A 23,839-nucleotide genomic window follows, 5' to 3' on the forward strand; every position below is an offset into this window, starting at 1 on the left:
TTCCTTTGCAGATATGCATGGCTGCAGGGTTGTCAGGTGGTTTCCTCATTGGAATATTCTGAAATATGCCAATTATCATTATTTTTGCAGCAATACTCTATGAAAAAAACGTATTTTTACCTTGGAAAACCGTTTTTTACTCCAGTTTTACTTCCAACCACAACTTAAACAACTAAAACATTGTTGGGGTTCGTTTCTGTCCCTGAAAAGAGATTAAAAAGTGAAATTATGAATAATTTGTTGTCTGAAATATTCCAAAATTATTCAAATAGCAGCGCACAGAACAGCTGAACCTCTTGACAACCCTGCAGCCATGCAGCACGTGTGCCTTTTCTCTGACAATTTCCCGGCATTTTCCCCAATTTGTATCATACCGAGTCTGAGTATTCTCGAAAAACATTTGACTTTGTGTGTTCGTATCTTGCTTTGGCTTTATCGCCGATTTGGTTTCGAATGTTTTTTGGGATTGCAACGTGAGGGATCATTTCCACGCACCGAACAGTGCTCCTCCCTGCCCTCCCTGGAGCCAGCAATTAGTAAGAGTGCAGTTTTATGTGTTTATTTTTACATATGCCACAGCTGTGTGGCCTAACCTAGATAGTCATAGTCGCAGTCTCGGTCCGCCCCTGTCCCTGCCGCTGCCAAGGCACTCCTCCAGAACACTTCTATGCTGTCCATCAGAGGCGGCAGTTTGGGGGGAGAAAACACAAATTGTGCGTGATATGAAGTCATTCCTGTCGGCGTTATCAGGAGCAGAGCGGAGCCGAGAAGCAGCCCCTAAGGGTTGCGTTGCAGTTGAGCCTTGAAGAAGGGGCGTGTAATCGAACACAAACACAACTCAAACACACACACAGCACTCCACTGCATCTAGGGAAAATAAATACTCCCAAATGTTGTGCCGGTTTCATAGGTGTTTTATGTGATTTTATGCCTTTAATTTATTAATGAAGTAACCGCAGCGAATTCTTCATTTTTGTTGTGTCTGATTTATGTGGCATCTGCTGTCGGTCGGCTGGTTGGAATTTTTGATGCATGTCAGGGAGTTCGCTGGAGGTCTTTGTGGCTGGGTGCGGGACTCCATGCTGGTGTCAAAGGGTTCATTAGCACGCCAGAAGGATATTTACACGAGCAGACACACACATTTGACAAGCGTTCCAACAACGAGCAGCAATGCAGGAACCATAAGGCAAGGCAACCGTGTGACTTATGTAACTTAATAGGCTGATGAAAAATGGTTAAGAGATTTTTATCACTCAACATGCAACAGACAGACAAACAGACAGACAGTCGAAGGCAGTTGCAGCGTGCAACAACATGTGGCACCACAGCAATGGCAATGGCAAAGGCAAAGGCAAAGGCAAAAGGCAAAGGCGATGCCCCAGCCAAATTGTATCCACATGTGTGCTGGATACAGCCCCACCCGAGATGATGATGTTCCGAGATCATCAGAGAAAGAGCGACCGCAGTCCAAGCACCAAGCTCCACCGCTAAAACAAATTGAAAAATTTCAAGTCCTCAGCCTCTTGGCGCTCGCAATTGCTCAATCGCGGCGCACTTTCGTCGTAGTTTTCGTAGTTTCGCGTGCTCGCCAGCAGCCAGAGGGAGGCCCCCTCCCGCTTAGGTGGCAGCATGGGCACAGAGAGCAGCAACACCCATCGGAAGAGCAACAGCCAGAGCGCAGTGTCATCAGCGTTGCTCAGAGATGAGCACAGAATGTGGGGGATTAGTTGGAAAAGAGGGGGGAGAGAAAGGAAGCAGCAGAAGAGAGAGTGCTAGGGTAGACGTGCCGTGTCAGTGATGCTCTTGAGAAAAGGAATAACAGTTTTAATTAACTTGTGAATAAAGAAGAAATTAATGAGAGAAGAGTCTTAGCTCTAAGATGTCCTGGGATGTGTGGTAGCCGTGGATCCCAATACTTTTCTAATTGAATGATCTAATTTGTACATTTATAGCTGAATGAAAGGCTGCTGAGAGACTTTTACTTAAGTACTTTTGGGCAAAACTGTGAATCATACAGTTCGTAGAATATTTTAGTACATTTCTTAGTAATCTTTGTGACAAAATAGCCTCTTCATAGCCTAACGCCTAACAACCCTATTCAGATAATTAAATAACTAATTGAATCATACAATTATTGCTTCTTAATTAAATCAGTTCGTGTCCCCTTGGCAGCTGAAACTTAGTCTACGAGTACCGTGAGTGCTGTTAATTAGACATCTTCCACTCCGATATAACTTGAGTTTATTATCTCCCTTTATCTTCAATATCCATCACCAACTATTCACTGGCATATCCCTTTTGCATCCCTTTTGGCTTTCTGCTCATCACTGATATCTAGATGCAAAGATTCCGATTGGGCTGGCGGCCCCTCATTCGCCCTGAGCGGACCGCGTCGCACAAAAGTTACTCGCGGGTGCGCCATGGAATGGCGGTGGCAACGGCTTGGGCATCGGCAACGGCATCGGGAAGCAACAACATCGGTGGAAAGGCAGCCATGAGGTCGGTCCGCTGCTGCCTCATTGGGCCTCTCGGCAGAGCACTGCGTGCGGAATTTTCATTTCATTTTTTCGAGTTCGGTCGCGGTTCAGTCTGTGAGAAAACGTTGTCGTGTCTGGTCGGTCGCCTGTTTGCCTCTCGTTGGACCCATCGTTCCATTCGATTTTCATTTCAGTTTGTTGCGGGTGGCGGCAATCGTCGCGGAAAACTCTGTTCGCCCCTTCAGAGTTTTTCACTGTCTCCACGACTGTGTCTGTGTTCGTGTGTGCCATCTTCCCCTCTGAGTGTTTTGTGTGTCTTTCCCTGAGAATGTAAGTGGCAAAGCGCTCGGCACATTAAAACTAAAAACAAAACGAAGGAAACTTAATTTATTTTTAAGTTTTTTGTTTTTCCGTCTTCGCTGTCTCCATCTTTCGGTGCTGCTGTTCGGTTCTGTCGGCACTTTTTGTCGTTCCGCCCGTCAAGAATTCCGGCTAAAAACTCGTACTGAATGGCAGCGTTTGTTTTTGTATTCGGTATCTTATTGGGGAAAATATGAGCAAGAAGAAATATACAAATACAGCAGCAGATCCCTCTGCGAATTGACCGTGAATACTGGCAGATTCTTGTGCGAAGATCCAAAAACCAACTGCAAAATCTCAGATAAACGGAACTTCATGCCAGAAAAGTGTACCCAAAACAACCCCAAAAGAGAAATTAATAATAAATATCGCATATTAAAGGAATACACCAGCAAAGTGTGAAAAATGTGTTGCTGAAAATGTTGGCAGCCTCTCGAGGAAATGAATGAATTCAATAATGAGAATTATAAATAAAATGTTGGAGAAAGAAAGTGCAGACTGAAAAATGTGCAAAAGAAAAAAAAAAGAAAATACCATAATGAATGAGTGAGAGCAAAGTAAAGGCATAAATATTGAGAAAATTCGTGATTCTTTTGAGACGTTTTGATCAAAACAAATAATAAATATAACACATATTTGCAAAAGATCTTCGATCTACCATTTATGAAATAAATTCTTTCCCAGAATCTGTCACAAACGATTCAGATATTAGCAAATCTTCCATCAAATTAATACGAGTTGTGGCTTAGTGTGGAAATAATATGAAAAATAAATCAAATAATTGTTGAAAAACAAAGAAAGTTTCATAAATAAAATAAACAATATATAATTTGTTTTTTGTCATCAATTAAAATCAAATACGCGCAGAAAATCCCCTAAAATGACCAACTATAACACCATCTCTCTTCTTCCATGGATATATGCAACACTCCAATCAAAATCATATTTGCCTTGACATATGGCGCAGAAATCGCAGCAGTGAACAACTCCATTCATCAATAGCCGCTGCCCGATACCAATCATAAATCAAAGACCCCCCACCAAAACCGAAAAAAAAGAGAAGTGTGACTAAATCATCGACTGCAACCGAGACTTCAAGTCCGACTCCGCACACCTCTGTCTGGAGTTAGGAAAGCGTTTAAATCGGCGTGGGCAGCAACGCCTACCAATTTTCCCTATGAAAACAGCATTTTCATGGCTTATCAAATCAATTTCCAAAAAACTTTTATCCACAGTAGGTAGGCAGGGAGGGAGGGCGGTAGCGGAGCGATCTCTTGTTGGTCTTTTGTTTCGAGCCACCAACATTTTTAATTACCATAAAGAAAGAAATATAAAAGTAGTTTCGATGTGGGGAGGGGATAGAACTTTCCCAAAGTGCATTTAGCGGCAGCTGAATGGTATCTATGTATCTGGTAGATACATTTATTAATTTTTATGTAAATGCTAGATGCAAAGGGAACCACGCGTCTGTCATAAAAATGCGCCCTGCCGATTGTCACCATATACTAAATATTATTTTCTTGGTCTCGGTTTCGTTGTCATCTCAGGGCCTCAGGCGTTCCAAATTGTATTTTGACTGCCACGACGGGCTATAAAAATATTCATGAAATGACAAGAACCTGGGCGGTGCATCAGTAAAAATTAACAAGCAAAATTAGTGGAGCCAACAAGACACCAACAAAACGAATGGGCGAAGGAGAGCCTGCCGTAGCCTGGAGGCTCTGCAATTGACCTCATGATGTCGAACCTAGCTGGATGCCTGGCTGGATGCAGCATTTTTCCCCTTAAAAATAAATGCATAAACATAATGTGTAACGGGGAGAGAGAGACACACAGAAAGATCGAGTCTGCGAGTATTTTTAGATATCCCCAGCGTAAATAATTCATTTTCCAGTCACAGTTGTGTTGACGTTTCGTCGTCGCACGAAGTTTCCTTTCCCTAGGGATATTTTCTGTGGATTTCTCCCGGGGGGACAGCGTAGCGGGTCTCTCTCTCTCTACGGATTTGCATTCTACACTTGAAAGTGTTTCGCCCTATTTTGGGAGTCACCCCCTCGTTCCATTCCCATTCCCATTGTACATGAACTTTGACTGCGGTTGCAAAATCTTGAACTAGAAATTCCACTTTAGCTGCAAGACACAAAAATCTCTCATAAGCCGGGCATTGCCAGGCCACTTAAGTCCGCTTTTTATGGGCGTCCCTCTTTGCTGGGTATCCAAAAAAAAAAAAAAGAAATCCAATAAATTTTACTCAACTCCAATGCGGACACTGTGCAGCAATTTTAAGCTGAAGTGGAGCCACATCGCAGGGGCAGCAACTCAATTAAGTGTCCATAAAGCATCTAGATACGCTAATCAATGATATAAATATGTATATATGTGCATACATACGTACATGGAGAGTTATATATAGCCCTGCAGAGGTTTCGAGCACTTGAATCTTGGCCGGGAATTATTTTAGAGATTTTTTTTGCCTAAATTCATTGGCAATTAAAATAACAAAAGAATGACTAAAGCGCAAAAAAAAAACAATTCTAAAGCAAATGAAAACGAAAGCAGAATAAACAAAAAGAAAACTAGCGAAAGTGTGGGTGGAAAATTGGCATATAAAAAGGGTTCTTGGATATACAAACAAAAGCAACAAAAAGTCTTCTAAAGAAACTTCTATAAATAAACCATAAAAACACTCTAAAACAATATAAATCTTCCGAAATAAATCTTTGAAAAATATGCAAAACTTAATCGAAAATTTCTTGCATACAATAAAAAATCTGGCTGTAAAAAAAAGCACTCAAAATCGTATCAAATGTCTTAAAGAGAAGTCTCTCCCAACGGACCATTTAAATGTTCATTAAGTGTGCAATAAATATATCAATAAATTATAGTTAAATGCAAAAATAAAAGAGGTGTATCGGTGTCAAGAAAAGTCTGATAAATTCATTTTCAATTACAGTGAAGTGCAATAGCAACGAAAAAAGGAAAAAAGTAAAAAAGGAAAACGCTAAACCCATCAGTCTTCGCCGACATCGGGGCGAATGTGTTTATGATAAAACGTGAACGAAATTGAAACGTAATCAAGCGAAAGTTGGAATCAAACACATTATAAGAGTGCGAGTGCGAGAGCCAGTACGGGAGTGTACGGATAGGAAATTAAGAGGACGCACAGGCCGCTTCAAAGGCTGTCTGTCAGTCAGTGTTCCGTTGGAGGAACTTCTGCCATCCGCATACCCCTCTCTACAGTCAACGGAGGAAAACGCATGAGTTCTGTCAACGAAATGACATGCAGCATCTGTCTATGTAGCCGTACTCATAGGCCCAGGACGTGATGCTGTGTCGCAGTTAGAGTCGATGCCTCCTCAGCCTCAGACTCAGACTCTCCATCCAACATCCACCTCCGATGATGCTATTTTTATGAGGCCCCCAGACTATTGCAGACCGACGACGGATGCGTGGCCCCATGAAAAATCAATTAACACGCAAAATTATTAAAGACGAAAAACAAAAACGAAATACAAATACAAAACGAAACGAGAAGAAGCTGCAGGAAAACTGAACTGAACGAAACTCTTCATCTGTGGTGGTGGGGTTCCGGATCAGAGCAAAGAGGTGCAGCCCCCTTCCCCCCTCTGGCAGAGTCTCTCCCTGTATCTGCTTGCAACTTCAAAGCAGCTGCAACGGAATGTCGCGCCTCTGCGGATTAGGACTGCCGCTGCTGCTGGCCGTGCTGCAATTGCTCCATGGCGGCTGCCAAACTGTCGCAGCCATGAAAGGTGAGTCTCTTCGTAGTTATGGGAGATGGTAGTCGGGAGCCAGAACCTCACAGAACAGAACGTACAGTTAATTAAATGTTACGACAGTCTTGGTAGCTAAAAACGATACGCGCCACAGAATTTAATACCCCGCATAAACATGAGATTTATCATGGCAAATGATCAACGCACGATTTATGCTCATTACAAATATGGCCAGCCACGAATTGGCCGCAAAATGTATAAAAAAGGGGACCAAAAGCAGAAGCAGAAGTTGCTGCCACAGCCACTGCCACTGCTCTGGCAGCCACCAAATTGCATTTACTTTGGCTGCCATCGAAACACACATAAATAAAAGTCAAAATAAAGAGTTGCAAATGGTGCAATGCCACATACATTTTGGTGTTATCCGCGTGTGCCGCGGAGCCCAGTCACCATGGATGTAATCTATAGAAATTGTGCGCACAAATCGGGTTTGACTGGGAGAGATTTATAGACAGAAGGAGCTCAGGGATAACCTGAGAATAACTCTCTGAAATTTGGGCTTAAAGGGTGCTATTGGAAGTTTAGTTATTTGTGCGTGAAAAAGGGCAATAAAGGGCTAAAATAAATAGATAATTTTCTCCTGGCTCTCTTTTAATGTGTTTAATCACTTTTTAAAGATCAACTTTAATTGAATAATTTCTATTAGAAGCTAAAGACCGTACGGATAACACTGCAAGCATCTAAATTGGTGAGATTATAAGTTTCAATTTAATTAAATAGCCAATAAAAAGCAACCCTAAGCTACTTGGGAGCTAAAGAACACATTAAGAACCCTTTTAAACCCATTTTCTTTCCTATATTTTCATTCAAAAACATTCTTCTCCAACTTCAACTCTTCAACTTTCCCTGAAGCCCCATTGGTTGACCTTTGTTTATGTTTCACAATATTTCAATCAATTTGTGTTACAACTTTGACCAAATGGTCGCTGTCTTTTGGGTGTTTCTTCCCGTTGGCTGTCTATGGGTATAGTTTTTGCATTCGCAATGCTCCATGGTAACCCCATGGCCGTCCCATAAAATCCCACTACTTAAGTACAATGCGCCGCTGCAGTGCACTTAACGCATTTTTCACGCTTGACATTTGACTTGGGGCGCACTTTTCTTCTCCTCTCTTCTCTTCTTGTTTGTCGAGTTTGAGTTGCCTTTGTCGTTTGCTCAAGTATTTGACTGGGGACGGGGGGACTTTGCTCCGTCTATATCTCCGCCTGCAGCGTGGTCTGCGGCAGGCACACACCGCACACCGCACAATGCTATGCGAAGCATGCTCTTAATTTTCCTATATCTAGACTCTTGAGGAGTGTATTGTATATATATTTTGGTCTTGGCGCAAATGTATTTTTAATGATATTTTTAGTTGGCATGTGACGTCACTTGGGGGCAGGGGCGGGGGCCATGAATCATCCCGAAGAGGCGCGAAAATTGTTTTATTTTTTTTAGTACGCTTCATTTGATTTTTAGTGTATTTTATTTATACATGAAAATGTAAATCAAACCCAAAAAGCGGTGTGCCAAATTCAATCTACGCTTTTGCAGATACAAAATGTATCTATATCTCCATCGAGTGCGAGCACTAGTGTTTGTATCTGTATCTGTATCTGTATCTGTATCCGTATCTGGTGCGCGCCATATGCTGTGCTGTGCTGTGTGTCTCTTCTTTTGATTATTCATTTGCATTTGCAATATACACATCAACACATGCTCAATTCTCAATGCTAACTGCAACACAAGAAAAAAAGGCTGGTCTTTGGGGGTAGAACGAAGCTAGAGATACTCTTGCCGAGACATTTTGCTTATGGGGAGACGATTTGGGCAGTGAAAGAGGGTTCCAAAAGGGATTATAGAAGAGATCTTTCCAAGAAGATATTCCCATAGCAGCTCATAGTTTATAACACTTCAAATACTTCCTTTTCTTCTCCACAAACATACCCTCACAGTCGAAATACCCCACCTAAGAGTGTATCCATAAAAGCAGTTGCATATAAAATGAGACAATTTATTTTGGCGACAACGACTCTGATCCCCTGGCTACTGTCTGAGTCATGAGAAAATTTGTCTTTATGACTTTATGTCGATCCTCAATTGTCGATAGTCGGCCGGTCGGTCGCAAAGGGTACGAGTAAGTAAGCCTCTCTGTAGCTTCCTCCACATATAATTGAATTTTATGCGGCCCCGGAGTCTAATTAGGGTGAAAGAGAAGACATTAGCGATAGCGACACATGTGCGGCCATGGAAAGCCATAAAAACCAAGGGAAATGCTATGGAAATGCTCAGGCAAATGGTTTTCTTCAATGCGGTTTTTATTTGATTTAGATTGATCTCTTAAGCCGCCCCAATGGGGCTATAGAATGTGTAGAATGGTTGAGCAACGTACCAGGCTGATGAGTAGTACAATGATTATGATCAGAGAAGAAATTTAGAGGGAGGAATACTAGGATTACGCGTTTCTCAGAAATGGATATGAATCTACACATGTTTAGAGGGCAGAGGGAAGAGTTTGTAGAAATGTGCAGAAATCAGTTGGAAGAAATGGTTGATTTTTATTACTTTTTCCACAAGTTAATAGGTGAACAAACTACATAAAAAATGCGGTTGAATATTCAGAAATTTGTGAGCATAAGATGATCATGAACAAATGTGTAACGAAAGAGTAAAGAATTACAGATCCACATTCATAAAGACTTTTATATCTCAACACTGCAAAGAAAATTCTTTCAAAATACACACAAATTGCACATAAAACTTTCATTTAAAATACAACCAATTACTGAAGAAAGTAAGTCTAGTTTTTAGTGTCTAGTGACCACCCTGAACTGCCACTTAACGCATAAAGTAGAAATCCTGCAATCAATCCTCTTGGGCCAACGTCAATTTGCCCCATTAATGTCAATAAACAGAGAGTCGCTTGGACTCCATAAATAAACGCAGAAACTTGCAGCTTGCAAGAAAAATCCACTCAAGAGGCACGTAATAAGCCCACAAATCACATGCGCCACTAATAAACTTTGACATTATTAGTGAAATGAAATGAAAAACGAATACCCATAGAGCACAACAACAGCAGAAATTTATAAATTGCCAATGTCAGATAAATTTTTAATGAATGGCGCGGCGTGCGCAACCAGAAACTTCAACGCGACTGCGGCCCACCAAAGGAGCATTAATTAAAAGACCAAAACGAGAGGCGAAATACACACGCGTAGAGAAATAGCCATAAAATATCTACACAAAAAGCGAATAGCTATAAAGCGGATGGCTATGGGGACAACGGGCGACATATAACTCAAATAAAATAAACATCGGCCATAACATAAATATTCGCTGGCTACCTACAACATACTACATACCTCTCTCTCTCTCTCTGTCCCTTTCTCTCTTTATAAACTCCATTATGCTGCTATCTCATTCATGCGCTTGGAGTGGCATCAAAAATGAACATAAATTTAGCATTTGAATGGGGGGAATGGGCCCGCTGCTGGTGGGGAGTGGGTGGCCAAAGCATCTGTTGCCATAATTCTTGCAATGTGCAGCGTGCAACGGTGCCCGGTGCCCGGTGCCCGCCTCTGATGTTTTTTCCCCATTTTTGGAAGATACCCGATGATGTCTCATTTGTTGCTGGCCGACATTTGGAATGACGCCTGACGTGTGGTGGACTCCCTCCCGTCCAACTGCACCACATTTTGTTGATGCAAATTGCATTTATTGTTCAGCCAGCGTCCGTCCAACAACTTCCTGAAAGGCACTTTTGATGCTCTCTCACAACACACAAAGGAGCAAAATTTCTGGCATATAAAGTAGAAAATTATGAACAACAATTGTGGCAATGGGAGTATGCATCTACCCAGTGTTTAAGCTAAATATTTGAGGTATTTCTTTATGTTATATGAGGGCTATCATGGAGAACGTTTTGAGTACAAAGTGTTCCCTTCTTATTAGCATAAAAGTTTAGCAGAATATGCCAAAGGGGTTACATTGACAGTAGTTCACAATCTATAATAAGATGGGAACATCTATGAAGAACTTGAATGAGGATACGATGAGGAATAAACTAAAAATGACAAAGAAAAGTTATAGAATCAATATCTTCTGCGTTTTAGAGAATTTGTCATAATTTTTTGGCAGACATTTTAGCTCTCAAATATCGCTGTATTTATCATGACAGCAAGATCACTTTCCATAGCCCAGATATTTTTCTTATCCATGAATTAGTATAAGTAAATATTACGTGAACCTGAAACACGTACCAGTCATAGGTATGATTGATAGACTAAGCAGAGGGTCTAAGTGAATATAAATATATTTGTGTGGTCTTAAGACATTTTGACAGAGTTCTGGCATAGCTGTTCATTAGTAGAGATGGAAATTACTCTATAGACAAGAGAAATATGTGGAAATAGATATGGGAATATCTCAAACACATTTCCATTAGCAAAATCTTCCACGAATCTTAAGATGTATCAATCAGTCACTTTTCATCCTACTTATACCCAATATTTAGTTAAAATCTCTTCACTTTGTCATACATTTATCTACGCCACAAAGGTCTAAACCCTTAACTTAATCTCATACTTTAAGAGTATACAAAACATCAGTCGGTCGGTCAGTCCCCACTTTTGCTGGCCATTGTACGCTGTATTATTGTTTAAGCAACGATAACGCCTCCGCATGTTTTGCGTGGCTTTGTTTTGGTTTGAGGCACGCGCATCTGCATGAGGCATGGGGTAGGCAGGCAGGCAGCATCATCAAAAAGTAGCAGAAAATATACAGAAAAACAGAAGAAAACAGCAGCCGTTCGCCTAATGTAGGTCAAAATGCAAGGCGGCTGGGAAAGTGTTTTTTCTGTAGGTTTTTCTCCTCCTCATTCCACCGCTCTTTGACGCCTGATTGCTGCTAATTGGCGTCAAAATGGTCCAACAGCCAACACATCCCATCAATAGTTGACTATTTTGTTGCCCATTTTGCTTTGTTTGTCTGTTTATCTGGCCGTCTGCTGTTTTGTCTGCCATTCGTATGCAACTGTTGCCCCCTCCCTCCCGCTCCTACATTTTCTATATGTGGGTTAGGTCAATACATTAGGGGAAAACCCATAAACAAATACATAACACACGACAAAATGTGTTCTTCCCTTTTTGAATAGTTTTGAGGAGGAAATTCTTAAAATAACTTCAACCAAAAATTTGAGTTTCATGTTTTGACAAATGTCTTTCGAAAATAATTTATTGCACAAGCGTACGGCTGGAATTTCGTGAAGCATTAATCATGCAATTTTTATGAGGTGAGTTCCAGAACAATGAACGGAGTGGAAACTATTCCGAACTCGTTCGATTTTGTCATACTCTTTTTTTCTTGGGAAATTCGAATGGGGGCAGGCGCACTGCACTGGTAATTAAGCAAAATCAAGATACAAAAGCAAGATGGATTGCAATAGATAGCCAGATAGATGGATGGATGACTGACTGACTGGAGTAACCTCGAAGTAGACGTTTGATTGACAGACTGACAGCTGGCCAGAGGTCTCTGGTCTCTGGACAAATTTGTATACGAATAACAAGAGATTGCCAATTGCTCCATTTATGGGATGGATAGTGTATCTCTCTGCAGCTGGGTTTCTGTGTTTATAACGAATTTTCTTCTTACACCCACTTGCACACATTCTACAGTCTCGCTCTATGGAGATGGCTATGTCTCGATGCCGCTGCAGGAGGCCAAAATGTCAACAAACATACGCGTCAAGTTTCGCACCAAACAGGAGAATGCCTTCCTGTTCCTTGCCGCCGGACGCACAGATTATTGCCTGCTGCGCCTCGACAGCGGTCTCATAACTTTTAGCTATAAAATCGAACGGGATGTGGTACAGGTAAGCTACTCTCAGACACTCCGCTATAACTTTATCTGTAAGCGTCACACCCGTTTGCCAGTTGCGCTCCCCGAAGAAACAAAAATTAAACGATCTGGAGTGGCACGATGTGGCTGTGCAGCGTTTTGAGAACAACATTACGCTGCAGGTGGATGGCTATATAATGCGGAAGCAGCTGCCCGGGGAAATGTCAGCACTGAACATACATTTTGGCACCTTTCTGGGTGGTGTGGGTGACTTTACGGCCGAGTTTTTGAATGATGTTATTGGATTTCGTGGCTGCATATCAGATGTGAGTGAGAGACACCACAGAATAGAGTTTGCCCATATTGAAGATCACCATTTTCGCAGGTCTTTTATAACAACATTAACATCATTAAACGCGCCAAGGATCGCACGGGTCACACCACCAGCACGGGTGTATCCTGGACCTGCAGCACAGAGTTCGATGGTGGCATAAAAGATAGCATAAGTTTCCTCAAGAATGATTCCTACTCGCTGATGCTTAAGGAGTCCCATGCCACAGGAGAAACGTAAGTGCTGGAGGGGGCTAATCTATAGATTAAAGCTAATCTTCCACTCCTCCCTCACAGCCTCTCTTTGCAATTCCGCACGATGGCCAGTGCTGGCATCATTTACTTCAATGGCGGCTTTGATTTCATACTCCTCGAGATTGAGGATCATCGCCTGAAAGTGACCTTCAACAAGGCTGGCAGCCTGGTTCAGTTCATGACAAATGAGTCCATATCCGACGGCAAATGGCATCGTGTGCTGCTCCGCTATAATGCAGCCATTGCAGAGCTGCATCTGGACGATGCCACCAGCGGCTATCGTGGTGCACACGCTAATGAGACCAAAGCGAGCATTAATCTCGAGAAGAGCGTCTTCTTTGGCGGCGTGCAGGAGGAGATGCGCCGTCGGCTCATCGGCAAGGGGCTGCGCATCAATGAGATCAGCTTCAAGGGCTGCATGCGCGATCTAATGGTAAACGATCTGCCATTGGGCTTTGGCGAAATGAGCATCTCGCGGCACCTGGCACTCAACTGTCTGTGGAAGTATCCCTGTCTGGAGTATAATCCCTGCCTGAAGAGTGGCATTTGCAGTCAGCATGGCGTGGATGAGTTTATATGCTACTGCGATCAGTCGTACTGCATCAAAGCGGATTTCCAGGGGCCCTTTAAGGTGGGTAAACGCAGCTAAATATAACCTGAAGTATAACCTTTGTCTTCTCCTTTAGATCTTCACTGAAACTAGTCCCGAGTTGGAGCTGCTGTACGTCTCACCCATGCAACTGCTGGAGGGTGGCACTGCCTTTTTGTCACCCAATTTCATAGACATTATACTCGATCTGCGCCGGTATCCCAGCCTCAATGAAAAGTCCATCATCTTCCATGTGGTGCAGCAGCCCAAGTACGGACAGTTGCTGCAATACTCCGCAGAGAAGTCCAACTTTGTGGTCTGCCGCACCTTCAATCTGGTGGACCTGGCCACGGATAAGCTCAAGTATGTGCACAACGGCATGGAGAACTTCAACGATCATGCCACGCTAGACATGCAGATCTATGGCGACATCCACAAGATACCCGAGAACATTCTGGGCAAGCATCGGTTCCTGCTTCATGCGAATATTACGCCAGTGAATGACCCGCCACAGCTGCGGCTGCACTTGCACAAGATCCTCAGGGTGATCGAGGGCATTGAGCGGGTGTTGGATGTGGACTTGTTCAACATCGATGATCCCGATAGCGAACCGCAGACTCTGATCTACACGATACTTCCCTCTGCGAATCCCCAAGAGGCCTCTGGCTGCTTCATGGTTGGAGGTGTTTCGACTACGACCTTTTCCCAGGCCGATGTGAATGAGGGCAAGGTTTCGTATCAGTACAACTCCACGACGGCCGAGTCCTTCAGCTATCAGCTGCAGCTGCATGTCTCCGATGGCATCGAGACGAGCGACACCGTCTATCTGCCTGTGTCGGTGCATCCCCTGGAGTTGCGGCTGGTCAACAACACGGGTCTCATCATGATCCACAAGAGCTCGCTGCTCTTGACGCCCGCAAATCTTTCGATTGGCACCAATGCCGTCGACGAGCACATAGACATACGCTACGATGTGGTCAAGGCACCGCAGCATGGAGCTCTGCAGCGACTGCGACAGATTGATGGCTCCTGGGTGAACGTGGATTGGTTCAGCGATAGCCAGCTGCTGCTCGGCCACATACGCTATCTGCACAACAGCGATTTCCCTTGGCAAGACGAATTTAAGGTGTGTAAACAAAGTTTTTACTCTTACAATTTCGTAATAGAAAACCCAAATCAAGACCATAAATGGGCAAAAGGCCAACACTAATCTACAAGGTTGAAGGTATAAATTGAAGAAGAGAAGAGATTGAGGAGATTGAATGAAACATTAAAAACATATAAGAAATAATTGTCCCATTCATTCGTACAGCAGATCTTTTTAAAAAGAGAATTCACAGTAATAGATACAACGAACAATTTACATGTCGTGTACATGACTCGTCAGACTAGCTTCGAGAATTGTTCCTTGACACAGCAGCTGTGACAGACTGATCCCCTTTTCCAAGCAACCCAAAAAAACAACATACATGTCGTGTGCATGATTAGATGAATTGATGCTTGGCTTGAGTTTAGATGGTAACATGTAATTTTGTGTGGCAACTCTTCTAAATTCAAAAATCCTGCACACCGCTGGATCAGTAAATTCTCAGATTCTACCTATTCTAGAGCCATATTTATAGGAAAACCTTTACCATTCGATAACTATCCACATTTCCCATATCTCTACTTCTTAACCTCACTCCTGCTGCCCAGTGTAGATAATAAATTTTGCATTGATTTTCACTTTCTACAACAGTTTATTGCCTCGTTTGGCTTTGTGACCACGCAAACGTTCGACTTCCGCATCACATTCACGCGCCTTCGCATAAGCAGCAGCAGTCCATCTTTGATTGCGATCAATGGTACGCGGGATGTACTGATGACCAATGAGATGCTGTCCTATGGCACCACACCCATTGGGAGCTTCCCGCGCAGCGTGATCTACAAGATTAGCCAGCCTACCCGTTATGGTGGGATCTTTGTGGAGGGATCGCGCAAGGCGGCCAAGCAAATGGATTCGTTTACCCAACAGGACATTGACAAACGACGCATACGGTATAGGACGCATCACACGAGCTACTCCAGCTTCACAGATAATCTCGAGTTTGTGGTCTCCGTGGCGGAGTGCGACGATGTGGAGGGCAAACTGGAGATTGCCTACAGACCCCCCGAAGAGCTAATCAACAAACTGGGCTATCAGGCTCGCGAAGTGCTGCAAGTGCAGGAGGGTGAACGGGCACTGATTACCAAGAATCACTTTGGCATACGCTTCAACATCTACGAGAGTCTGCAGTTCGAGGTCTCAGCTAGTCCCGAGCATGGAGTCATCTGCAAATACGACGAACAGACGGGTCTGACCACCCCTGTGGATTTGTTTACGCTGGAGCAGCTCTTCCGTAATGACATCTACTACTGCCACGATGATACAGAGTCCACCAAGGACTCGTTTGAGCTGCTCATTCTCTCTGGCGATGAAACGGATCTGCAGTTTGTGTCCAACATGGAAGTGCGCATCAAACTGGTCAACGACAACGAACCCTATCGCACGGCAGTGGAGCGAGTCTTTCATGTGGTCAGGAATGGCATTCGCACACTCAATCCCACAGTTCTGCAGTATCTCGATGCAGATGTCAACACCAATCACACGGACATTCACTACATTCATGTCTCGAGCACAAATGGAGCCTTCTACAAGTCTGGGCAGTACATTGACAGCTTCAGTCAGGATGATATAGCAAATCGTAGGATTATGTTCCAGCATACGGGACCCGATGCGGGCACAGCCTCGTTTATAGTCACCGATCGACAGCATGAGGTTAATGGTCTACTGGAGATACTCGCCTCGGATCCATTTGTCGCCATGCTGCCCACAAATGCTTCCATTGCCCAGGAGGGCAAGTTTGTGGTGCTCAAGAACCCAGACTTTGTGTTGGAAACCAATTTGGATATGAAACTGGATGAGATCTACTATGAGGTAATCAAGCCACCATCTTATGGCATACTCATGTATCTGGGCAGACAGCAGAGTGGCACGGATCAAGAGCAGAATGGTACAACGATCTACAAGGCCACAAACTACACTTCGCTGAGTAATTTCACTCACTTGGATATCGAACGAGAGAGATTGGTGTACTGGAATACAGAAATTGCATCGATGGATAAAGTGAGGTGGGAATTCAGGCAGGGAATCTTAGCCATACCGAAACTATAAAGCTTTTCCCTACAGATATCGCGTGCACATCAAGAACATTACAGCTGAGGGTGAGGTTGTGTTTCGCATTTATCCCTCTGCCTATTGGGAGCCACTGCAGGTCAAACAGAATCACACATTGTATGTGGAAGAGTCCACAAGTGTGCTGATATCCAGAGATGTACTAGAGGTGCGTTTAACTACAACCTTCTACCCAATTATTCATCACTCTTCTCCCTTAGGTCGTGCATCCGAATATATCCCCTGGGGATATTACTTTCCTGGTTACCTCCTCGCCCATGCATGGCTATCTGGAGATGCAGTCCATGTCCTTTGACGATGAATACAACTGCAAAGTGTTTGATCAGAGTTCGGTAAACACGGAAAAGATGTTCTACATTCAGGCGGGTGTCAATCAATCCACGGACTACTTTGTCTTCGATGCCACCAATGGCATCACGTGGCTGCATCAGCTGACGCTGAAGATTATCATCATACCCGAGAAGCTCTACATGCATTCGAACATTGTGTCTGTGGTGGAGGGCAAGACGGTGCAGCTTCAACCCGCGGATGTGCAACCCTACTCGGAGTACTATCGTGGCAAGATACTGGAGTATATTGTGACCATAACACCCTCAGCTGGGCACATACTGGCTGGTAATTCAAAGGTCAAGCGGTTTACGCAGAAGCAACTCGAACAGGGCTCCATACAGTACGTGCACAATGGCAGTGAGAATTCTACGGATACCATCACACTGGTGGCCATGGCCAGGAACAAGGAGAGTGTGCCCTTTGAGCTGGAGTTCGCTGTGGTGCCCGTCAACGATGAGGAGCCCATGATGGTCACCAATACGGGTCTGCAAGTGTGGAATGGTGGTCGTTATGTCATCAAGAATACAGATTTATGTAAGTAGAATATTTTACCTAATCTCCGCTGGAAATAAAAGTTGTATTCCTCTCCTTAGTGGCCCAGGATTACGACACACCACCAGAAAATCTCACGTACATTGTGCACCACATTTATGGGGGTTATTTGGCGGAAAAGTCTGCACCTCAACAGAAAATCGAACAGTTTACCCAAGGCCAAATTAATGGCGAGAAAATCTACTTTATGCACGACTCCAATTCCAGGAAGAACGAACTCTCCTTTGTGGTCACCGATGGACTGTTCAACACCACCACACAGCTGCTCAACATTGAAATCAAACCCATTGAGATCCTGGCCGAACACAATGAGAATTTGCATGTTTTTCCGCTGACAAAGAAGCAAATTCTGCGGGATCATTTGCACTTCAAGTGCTCCGATGAGGAGCGGGAAATACGCTACAACATTACAGTGCCCCCGAGTCTGGGTCGCATTGTGAACGAATATGTGGGGAATGGCTTTACCAAGGAAGTGAGTGAATTTACCCAAACGGATGTGGATAATGGACACATCTTTTACGAGCACACGGCAGTCATAATGGAGTTCCGCATCAATGACTCCTTCTACTTTGATGTGGTGGCGGAGCGAAGTGATCGGCTGTTGGATCAAAAGTTTAACATCGAAATCTCCGTGTCATCGGGTGGCCTTTTGAGATTTCTCCCAGTTTCAAAGCTCATCGTAGATGAAGGTGGTTCGGTGCCCATAAAGTTGGATTTCTCAAAGATACTCGAGTATCTAAAGACCCGCGCGGGCATCAATAACCCCGAGTTGTTCATAGAAGCCGTGCAGAAGCCCGCACATGGCAGCATAGGACTGGGCCATGAGTTTAAGCAAATACAGCGATACCATCCCAGTGATTTCTTTACGAAAAAGGTCTACTACATACACGATCATTCGGACACGCTGGAGGATACCATTCTGATGTCTGTCTATCTGACTCAAGGGTGAGTGGAGCAAACATTTCTGTGTACAGGGTAATACGATATGTTTTCCCCCTTTTAGCAATATTTTCCTATGCAATCTGACGATCCCCGTTTCGATAAATCCCATCAATGATCAGCCCTTCCATTTGATCACACATCTGCCGCAAATGGTGGTGGTGGAGGGTGAGAATCGAACGATAACACGAAATGATTTACTCACCGAAGATGCGGACACGCCGCCCGAGGAGATCATCTACGATGTGATGAGTGGCCCCACACTGGGCGTGCTTAAGAAGCTCACAAACGACGGACAGGCGGAGGATTTGCTGGCATTTTCGAATCAGTTCACGCAGGCAGACATCAACAACGATCGGATAGTGTATGTCCACTTTGGCATGCCGCAGTCCACGACCTTCTGCTTCACCGTCTCTGATGGCCAGTCGAATGCTGCGTATGAGATATTCACCATCAAGATAGCGCCCATCAGCCTGTTGCCAGCGCCTGTTCAGCTGCCAGTAAGTGTGCAGCAGGGCGCCACGAGTGCGCCCATGAAGCTACAGCACATTGGCCTGCAGACGAATGTGCAGGTGGAGCGATTGTCGTACAACGTCACCAACTCCCCGCTGTATGGCATCATTGTGTACAAGCATCAGCCCACGCTGCGGTTCACCCAACAGCAGCTGGAGACATCGCAGATCAGTTACATGCAAACAGATCTCAATCGATCCAACGACACGTTCCAGGTGAGCGCCTATGTCCCAGGCACCAACTATGTGGCCCAGGTGGACGTGGTGATGGCCGTGGAGCCTGTCATACAAATCAACAACATAGCCATGAAGGATGCCGAGTCCAGTGGGAGTGCAGCTGGCGGTGGGGCGAAGGTGAAGCTCTGCACCTCCCTCGACAATGACAATCCACTCTCCCTGAAGCTGAACAAATTCAATCCAAAGTTTGTCATCACGCGAATGCCAGCCACGGGACAGATACGAAAGATTATGCGCAGCACGGGGCTGACCAGCGACAACCAGAACGAGCGATCGCGGAACATCTTCTCTTACAAGGATCTGCGCAGCGGTGTCGTCTACTTTGTACCGAATGAAGCTGTGGATGCCACAGAGGCGGACAGCGATAGCTTCGACTACCAGCTGCTCATCAAGACAGTGCAGCCGGCACAGGCCACTGTCTCGATTGAGTATCGCAGTCCCGTGGAGGAAACGGAGACGGTGCACCTGGGGAATACAGAAATATCAATTAACTACCTAGCCGTGGGCTGTGCCATCTTCATACTTCTCATATGTCTGCTGATTGTGCTGCTGGTCTTCAAGCTGCGAAAGTTACGCAAGCACAAGGCAGACATATCAAAGGATCAGCCGCCTGCGCTGCCCTGTCCGCCCGATTTGACCTCCGTGAGTCCGCAGCATCATATGCATCACCACCACAGCAGCCATCACTATGCCAGCTCCGAGGCGGACTCTGTGCCAGCGACAGGCAACTCCACACCGCTGCCGGGATTCAGCAACATCCCGCACTGCAAGATCATCCCCGTGGAGTCGTACAAGCACGAGTTTCCCGACTACGATCCGGATGAGGATGAGACCGACGATCAGTGCGATCCACAGCAGATGATGCTGCCGCAGCGTTACAATCCCTATCATCTGGATCACGATGCCTGGAGCTCCTCCTGCGACATGGCCAATGATTTTGCTGGCTATGCCTCGGTGCCGCAGAGCATTTCGGGGTCCGTCAGCTCCCCGCCCTCGGCGCCGCCAACGAATCCCTTGCTGCGACGCAATCAGTATTGGGTTTAAGCTACGAAATGTTCAGATACGATTAGTCCCTAGGATATTTATATACCATTATGTACTGTACTGTATTTAGGCTTAAGTTTAAGGCTGATTTTATGAGATTCGCACAACTTTAGGGTACGCCACGGACAGACTTGTTAAGCTTAGTATACAGCATTTGATACAATATACACATTAAACATATCTACTTACTTATGCACGTATCGTAACTGGAGTGTCATATACGGTTTAAACATACTTTTATGTCGAAATTAAGTGCAGCATACGCGAGAGTTATACTCAAAAATTAGGTTTTAGGACACTTTTGCCAACTTACATTAACCTTAGCATTGTGTTTGCCAACATGGAATACTTATTTAAATAAATGACAATACTTTTAAGCCAAAATTAACGTGCTTTTATCACATTTCACAAACTTCTAAAATGTTTGCAATTTTGTTTACAAAATTTGCAATGTGACAGCGGACTTATCGATAAAATATACCGCACGCAATATACCTTTTCATTTTCAAAAGATACCGAAATAGACCATCAATCTTAAATCATTTTCCTCGATTTCGCTGTTCTACTTTATATTACAAGCTAGTTAGAAATTTTTGCGATAAAACTAAAATTTTATCCGATATATCAATCAAATTTCGCCAAGATTGGCTAGTCTTCTCGACTTCCTTTTATTGGAATGTTTCTAAATTAAGTTTAAAACTAAAAAGGTACAACATCAAACGTAGTATAAAACGTGGGCATGGAATGTTATGTATTTGTCAACTTGTTGCTTGTCAACCAATAGTACGGTATGTTATGTGCCTTTGTACATGTGCCACTTGTACAAATCAATGGTAATGACATGTTTTTAACCTCTTCATATGATTTGCAAATCAAGTTCCGATTAATGGAACCAGCGGCGTTCAGGAGAACAGCTGTAGCTCACAATTAAGTTCCGATTGCAGGTCCGATAGAAGTTCCATTGAGAGAACGCAAACATGAGCAACTTATTATCCATCGATAGGCAGTTGCTGCGCCAAATTTGAATTATAGCACAAAAATAAACCAAAATTAGAAAATATAAGTACATCTGTATTTAAACTGTACAAGTAAGGTTAAAGCTACAACTAACTATTGTGTTGCTGTATTTTCAATATCATTCGAAGACTTTTTGCTTAATTAACTACAAAATATCACTAGTTTCAATGTGATGCACATTCTGCGCTCGCTTGTCTGCCGTAGGGAGGGAGTCTAGAAAGCGCCCGTTGTGGCAATTGTTGGCTTCTCGGAAACCGGCGTCACAACCATGGCCTGATTATCATATCCATAACCAATTTCAGTCACCACCGTAGTCGGCGTGGTGCTATTTTCGGCCGGGTAGCGAGTGCTCACTGGCGTCGTCAGTGTCAGCACGGAACCCTCGGCAGCGCCTGTAAATCACAAACAATAAATAAACATCAATGAATTGGATTTCGCTGCTGCTTCTGGGAATGTCAGGTAGATCCTTACACTTACCGGCCACACTGTAGATCTGTGACGGCGCCCGCTCAATGTCGCTGCCATGACGAATGGCACTGAGATTCTGTATGGTCGTGGCATTGAGATCCTTGCCATTAGCCGTCCCTGCATGTGGATAGGACTTGGTCTGATAACGCTGCAGCATCTGCTGGACACATCGCTTGCGCAGCAGCCAGCGTAGACCCTTGTAGGCATAACGGATGGCTATGAGGATGAGGAGTATGCTCAGCAGGATCAAAATCAATTGCTGGTTGCTCTGTATATTGTGAATTTCCGCCTTGAGGGGCTCGTATCTGTTGTAGGCTGTGGATAAAAGTTATGAATCAGAATATGACAACTCACGGAAGAAGATTGGTTATCTACGGAGATATTGCTTGCAGTTTACTTTGGATTTAGCAGGTTGCTTTATAGCACCACAAAAACCTGAACCTACAGCTACTAAAAACTTGATGGAAGATACTCATCAGCGATGAGCTATTCACTTGAACCAAGCCACATTAATTACAAACAATTGAACCTTCATTAGGCAACTGGAAAACCCCAAACTGCAGCTAGTTATTGACTAACTTTATGGCAAGAGTGAGGCAACGGAGCAATCTCTCGGTTACACTTACCTGAACACTCCTTGGCGCATGTGTCCGCTTGGTAGTTGTGGGATTTGGCATCACAAATGGTCGCACAAGAGTCGCAGGCCTCGCTAAACACCGAACAGTATTCCTCCACGGGATTGCAGAGCTTGCCATGGCAATCCTTGTGCAAGCCGCCATCCTGGGAGGCTGTGACCAGCGAGAAGCTGGGCAGCAATGAGGCGCCTATGGAGAGCGACAATGGACGCATTTCCTTGCCAGACATGTGCAACGTTCTCGCTTTGATTAAGTGATTGATTGGCTGAGTGGGTGATTGTTTTACACAAATATTTGTTGCTGTTTCCGCTTCTGTTGTTCGCTGCAGTTTACATAACTGGGTGGGGGCGGGGAGGAGCTTCACTCTTCTGGAAGTTATTTTCTCGACGGATGATTCATAGGACGCCGACGCCGACTGACTTAACTTCTTTTATTTTAATTGTTTTGTATTGGCTTTCAGACTCGACTCCCAAAGTAAGTCTGTGGCTGCACTGGTGTGCGTTTCTGCGTATCTGTGTGTGTGTGTGTGTGTGTGTGTGTGTTTGTGCAAACGAGTTTTATCTTGGCCAACTTTCAGTCCATTTTTCATCAACTTTTCCACCACTTTTAACACATTTTCACACTCTCTGTGGTTGCACTTTTTTTATTGATATATGAAATTGATTTGTTTGTTAACTTTCTATATTTCTTGCACTTTTCAAACGCGTTTTGTTTTTTTGTTATCCGTTTTGTTCGACTCGTTTGAGCCACACTCAACTCGTTACTGGCCACAAAATGCCGATCGTTCGCTTGGAGTGTTGCCAAGATACTCAGAGTCTACCCATACAAATGCATGGAGTGTGTACGCATTGACTTGACTCTTGTTTACCTTTTTCTCACTTCGACGTGTGTTGCTGCGTGTATCTGTGTGTGTGCACGTCATGCCATTTGCCTCAGAGTGTATCTAGTATCTCAGAGTCTGTGGCCAGCAGGTAACCGATATGGGCCCATGGCTCTCAGCCCGTATGGGTGCGTATCTGTGTGTTTTGATTTCTGTTTCGAGTTAAAACAAACACACAGTTTGCCTTTGGAATCAGGCGCATACTTTGAGCCCGGCTTTCAAGTATTTCCCTTATTAAGGGTTTGGATCAGCGAGAAATTGGAGGAGTGAAGCGTTTGGTTTGGGCACTAAATGAAGACTGAATGTCACTCACTCTACTCACTCTCACTGTCGAGTGAGTATTTTTGTTTATTTACCTAGCAGCTTATCAGACAGACCAGTCCACA

The 23,839-nt window shown here is 44.2% G+C and overlaps 2 protein-coding genes across 3 annotated transcripts; one reads left to right on the plus strand and one right to left on the minus strand.

Moving 5' to 3' along the window:
- The first annotated feature begins 5,796 nt into the window (after positions 1 to 5,796).
- Positions 5,797 to 20,837, plus strand: LOC117582172 (chondroitin sulfate proteoglycan 4). The gene is made up of 11 exons (XM_034269773.1): positions 5,797 to 6,607; positions 12,289 to 12,485; positions 12,547 to 12,777; positions 12,837 to 13,018; positions 13,079 to 13,667; positions 13,723 to 14,751; positions 15,364 to 16,775; positions 16,834 to 16,987; positions 17,040 to 17,703; positions 17,763 to 18,666; positions 18,725 to 20,837. Exons 1-11 carry the CDS (start codon positions 6,517 to 6,519, stop codon positions 20,451 to 20,453), a joined length of 7,182 nt encoding a protein of 2,393 aa, XP_034125664.1. The 5' UTR covers positions 5,797 to 6,516; the 3' UTR covers positions 20,454 to 20,837.
- Positions 20,838 to 21,503: 666 nt separating this feature from the next.
- On the minus strand, positions 21,504 to 23,332 carry LOC117582300 (protein grindelwald). 2 transcript variants are annotated; one of them, XM_034269941.1, is made up of 3 exons: positions 22,565 to 23,332; positions 21,942 to 22,253; positions 21,504 to 21,862 (listed from the first exon to the last, which is right to left on the minus strand). In XM_034269941.1, the coding sequence occupies exons 1-3, from the start codon at positions 22,800 to 22,802 to the stop codon at positions 21,684 to 21,686; spliced, it is 729 nt and encodes a 242-aa protein (XP_034125832.1). In that variant the 5' UTR covers positions 22,803 to 23,332; the 3' UTR covers positions 21,504 to 21,683. The 2 variants fall into 2 exon arrangements, with proteins under 2 accessions (XP_034125832.1, XP_034125833.1); XM_034269942.1 differs by having other exon boundaries at positions 21,948 to 22,253; positions 22,565 to 23,323.
- Between the last annotated feature and the right edge of the window lie 507 nt (positions 23,333 to 23,839).

This window comes from Drosophila guanche, unplaced genomic scaffold (genome assembly GCF_900245975.1).
Source record: "Drosophila guanche unplaced genomic scaffold, DGUA_6, whole genome shotgun sequence".
NCBI lineage: Eukaryota > Metazoa > Arthropoda > Insecta > Diptera > Drosophilidae > Drosophila > Drosophila guanche.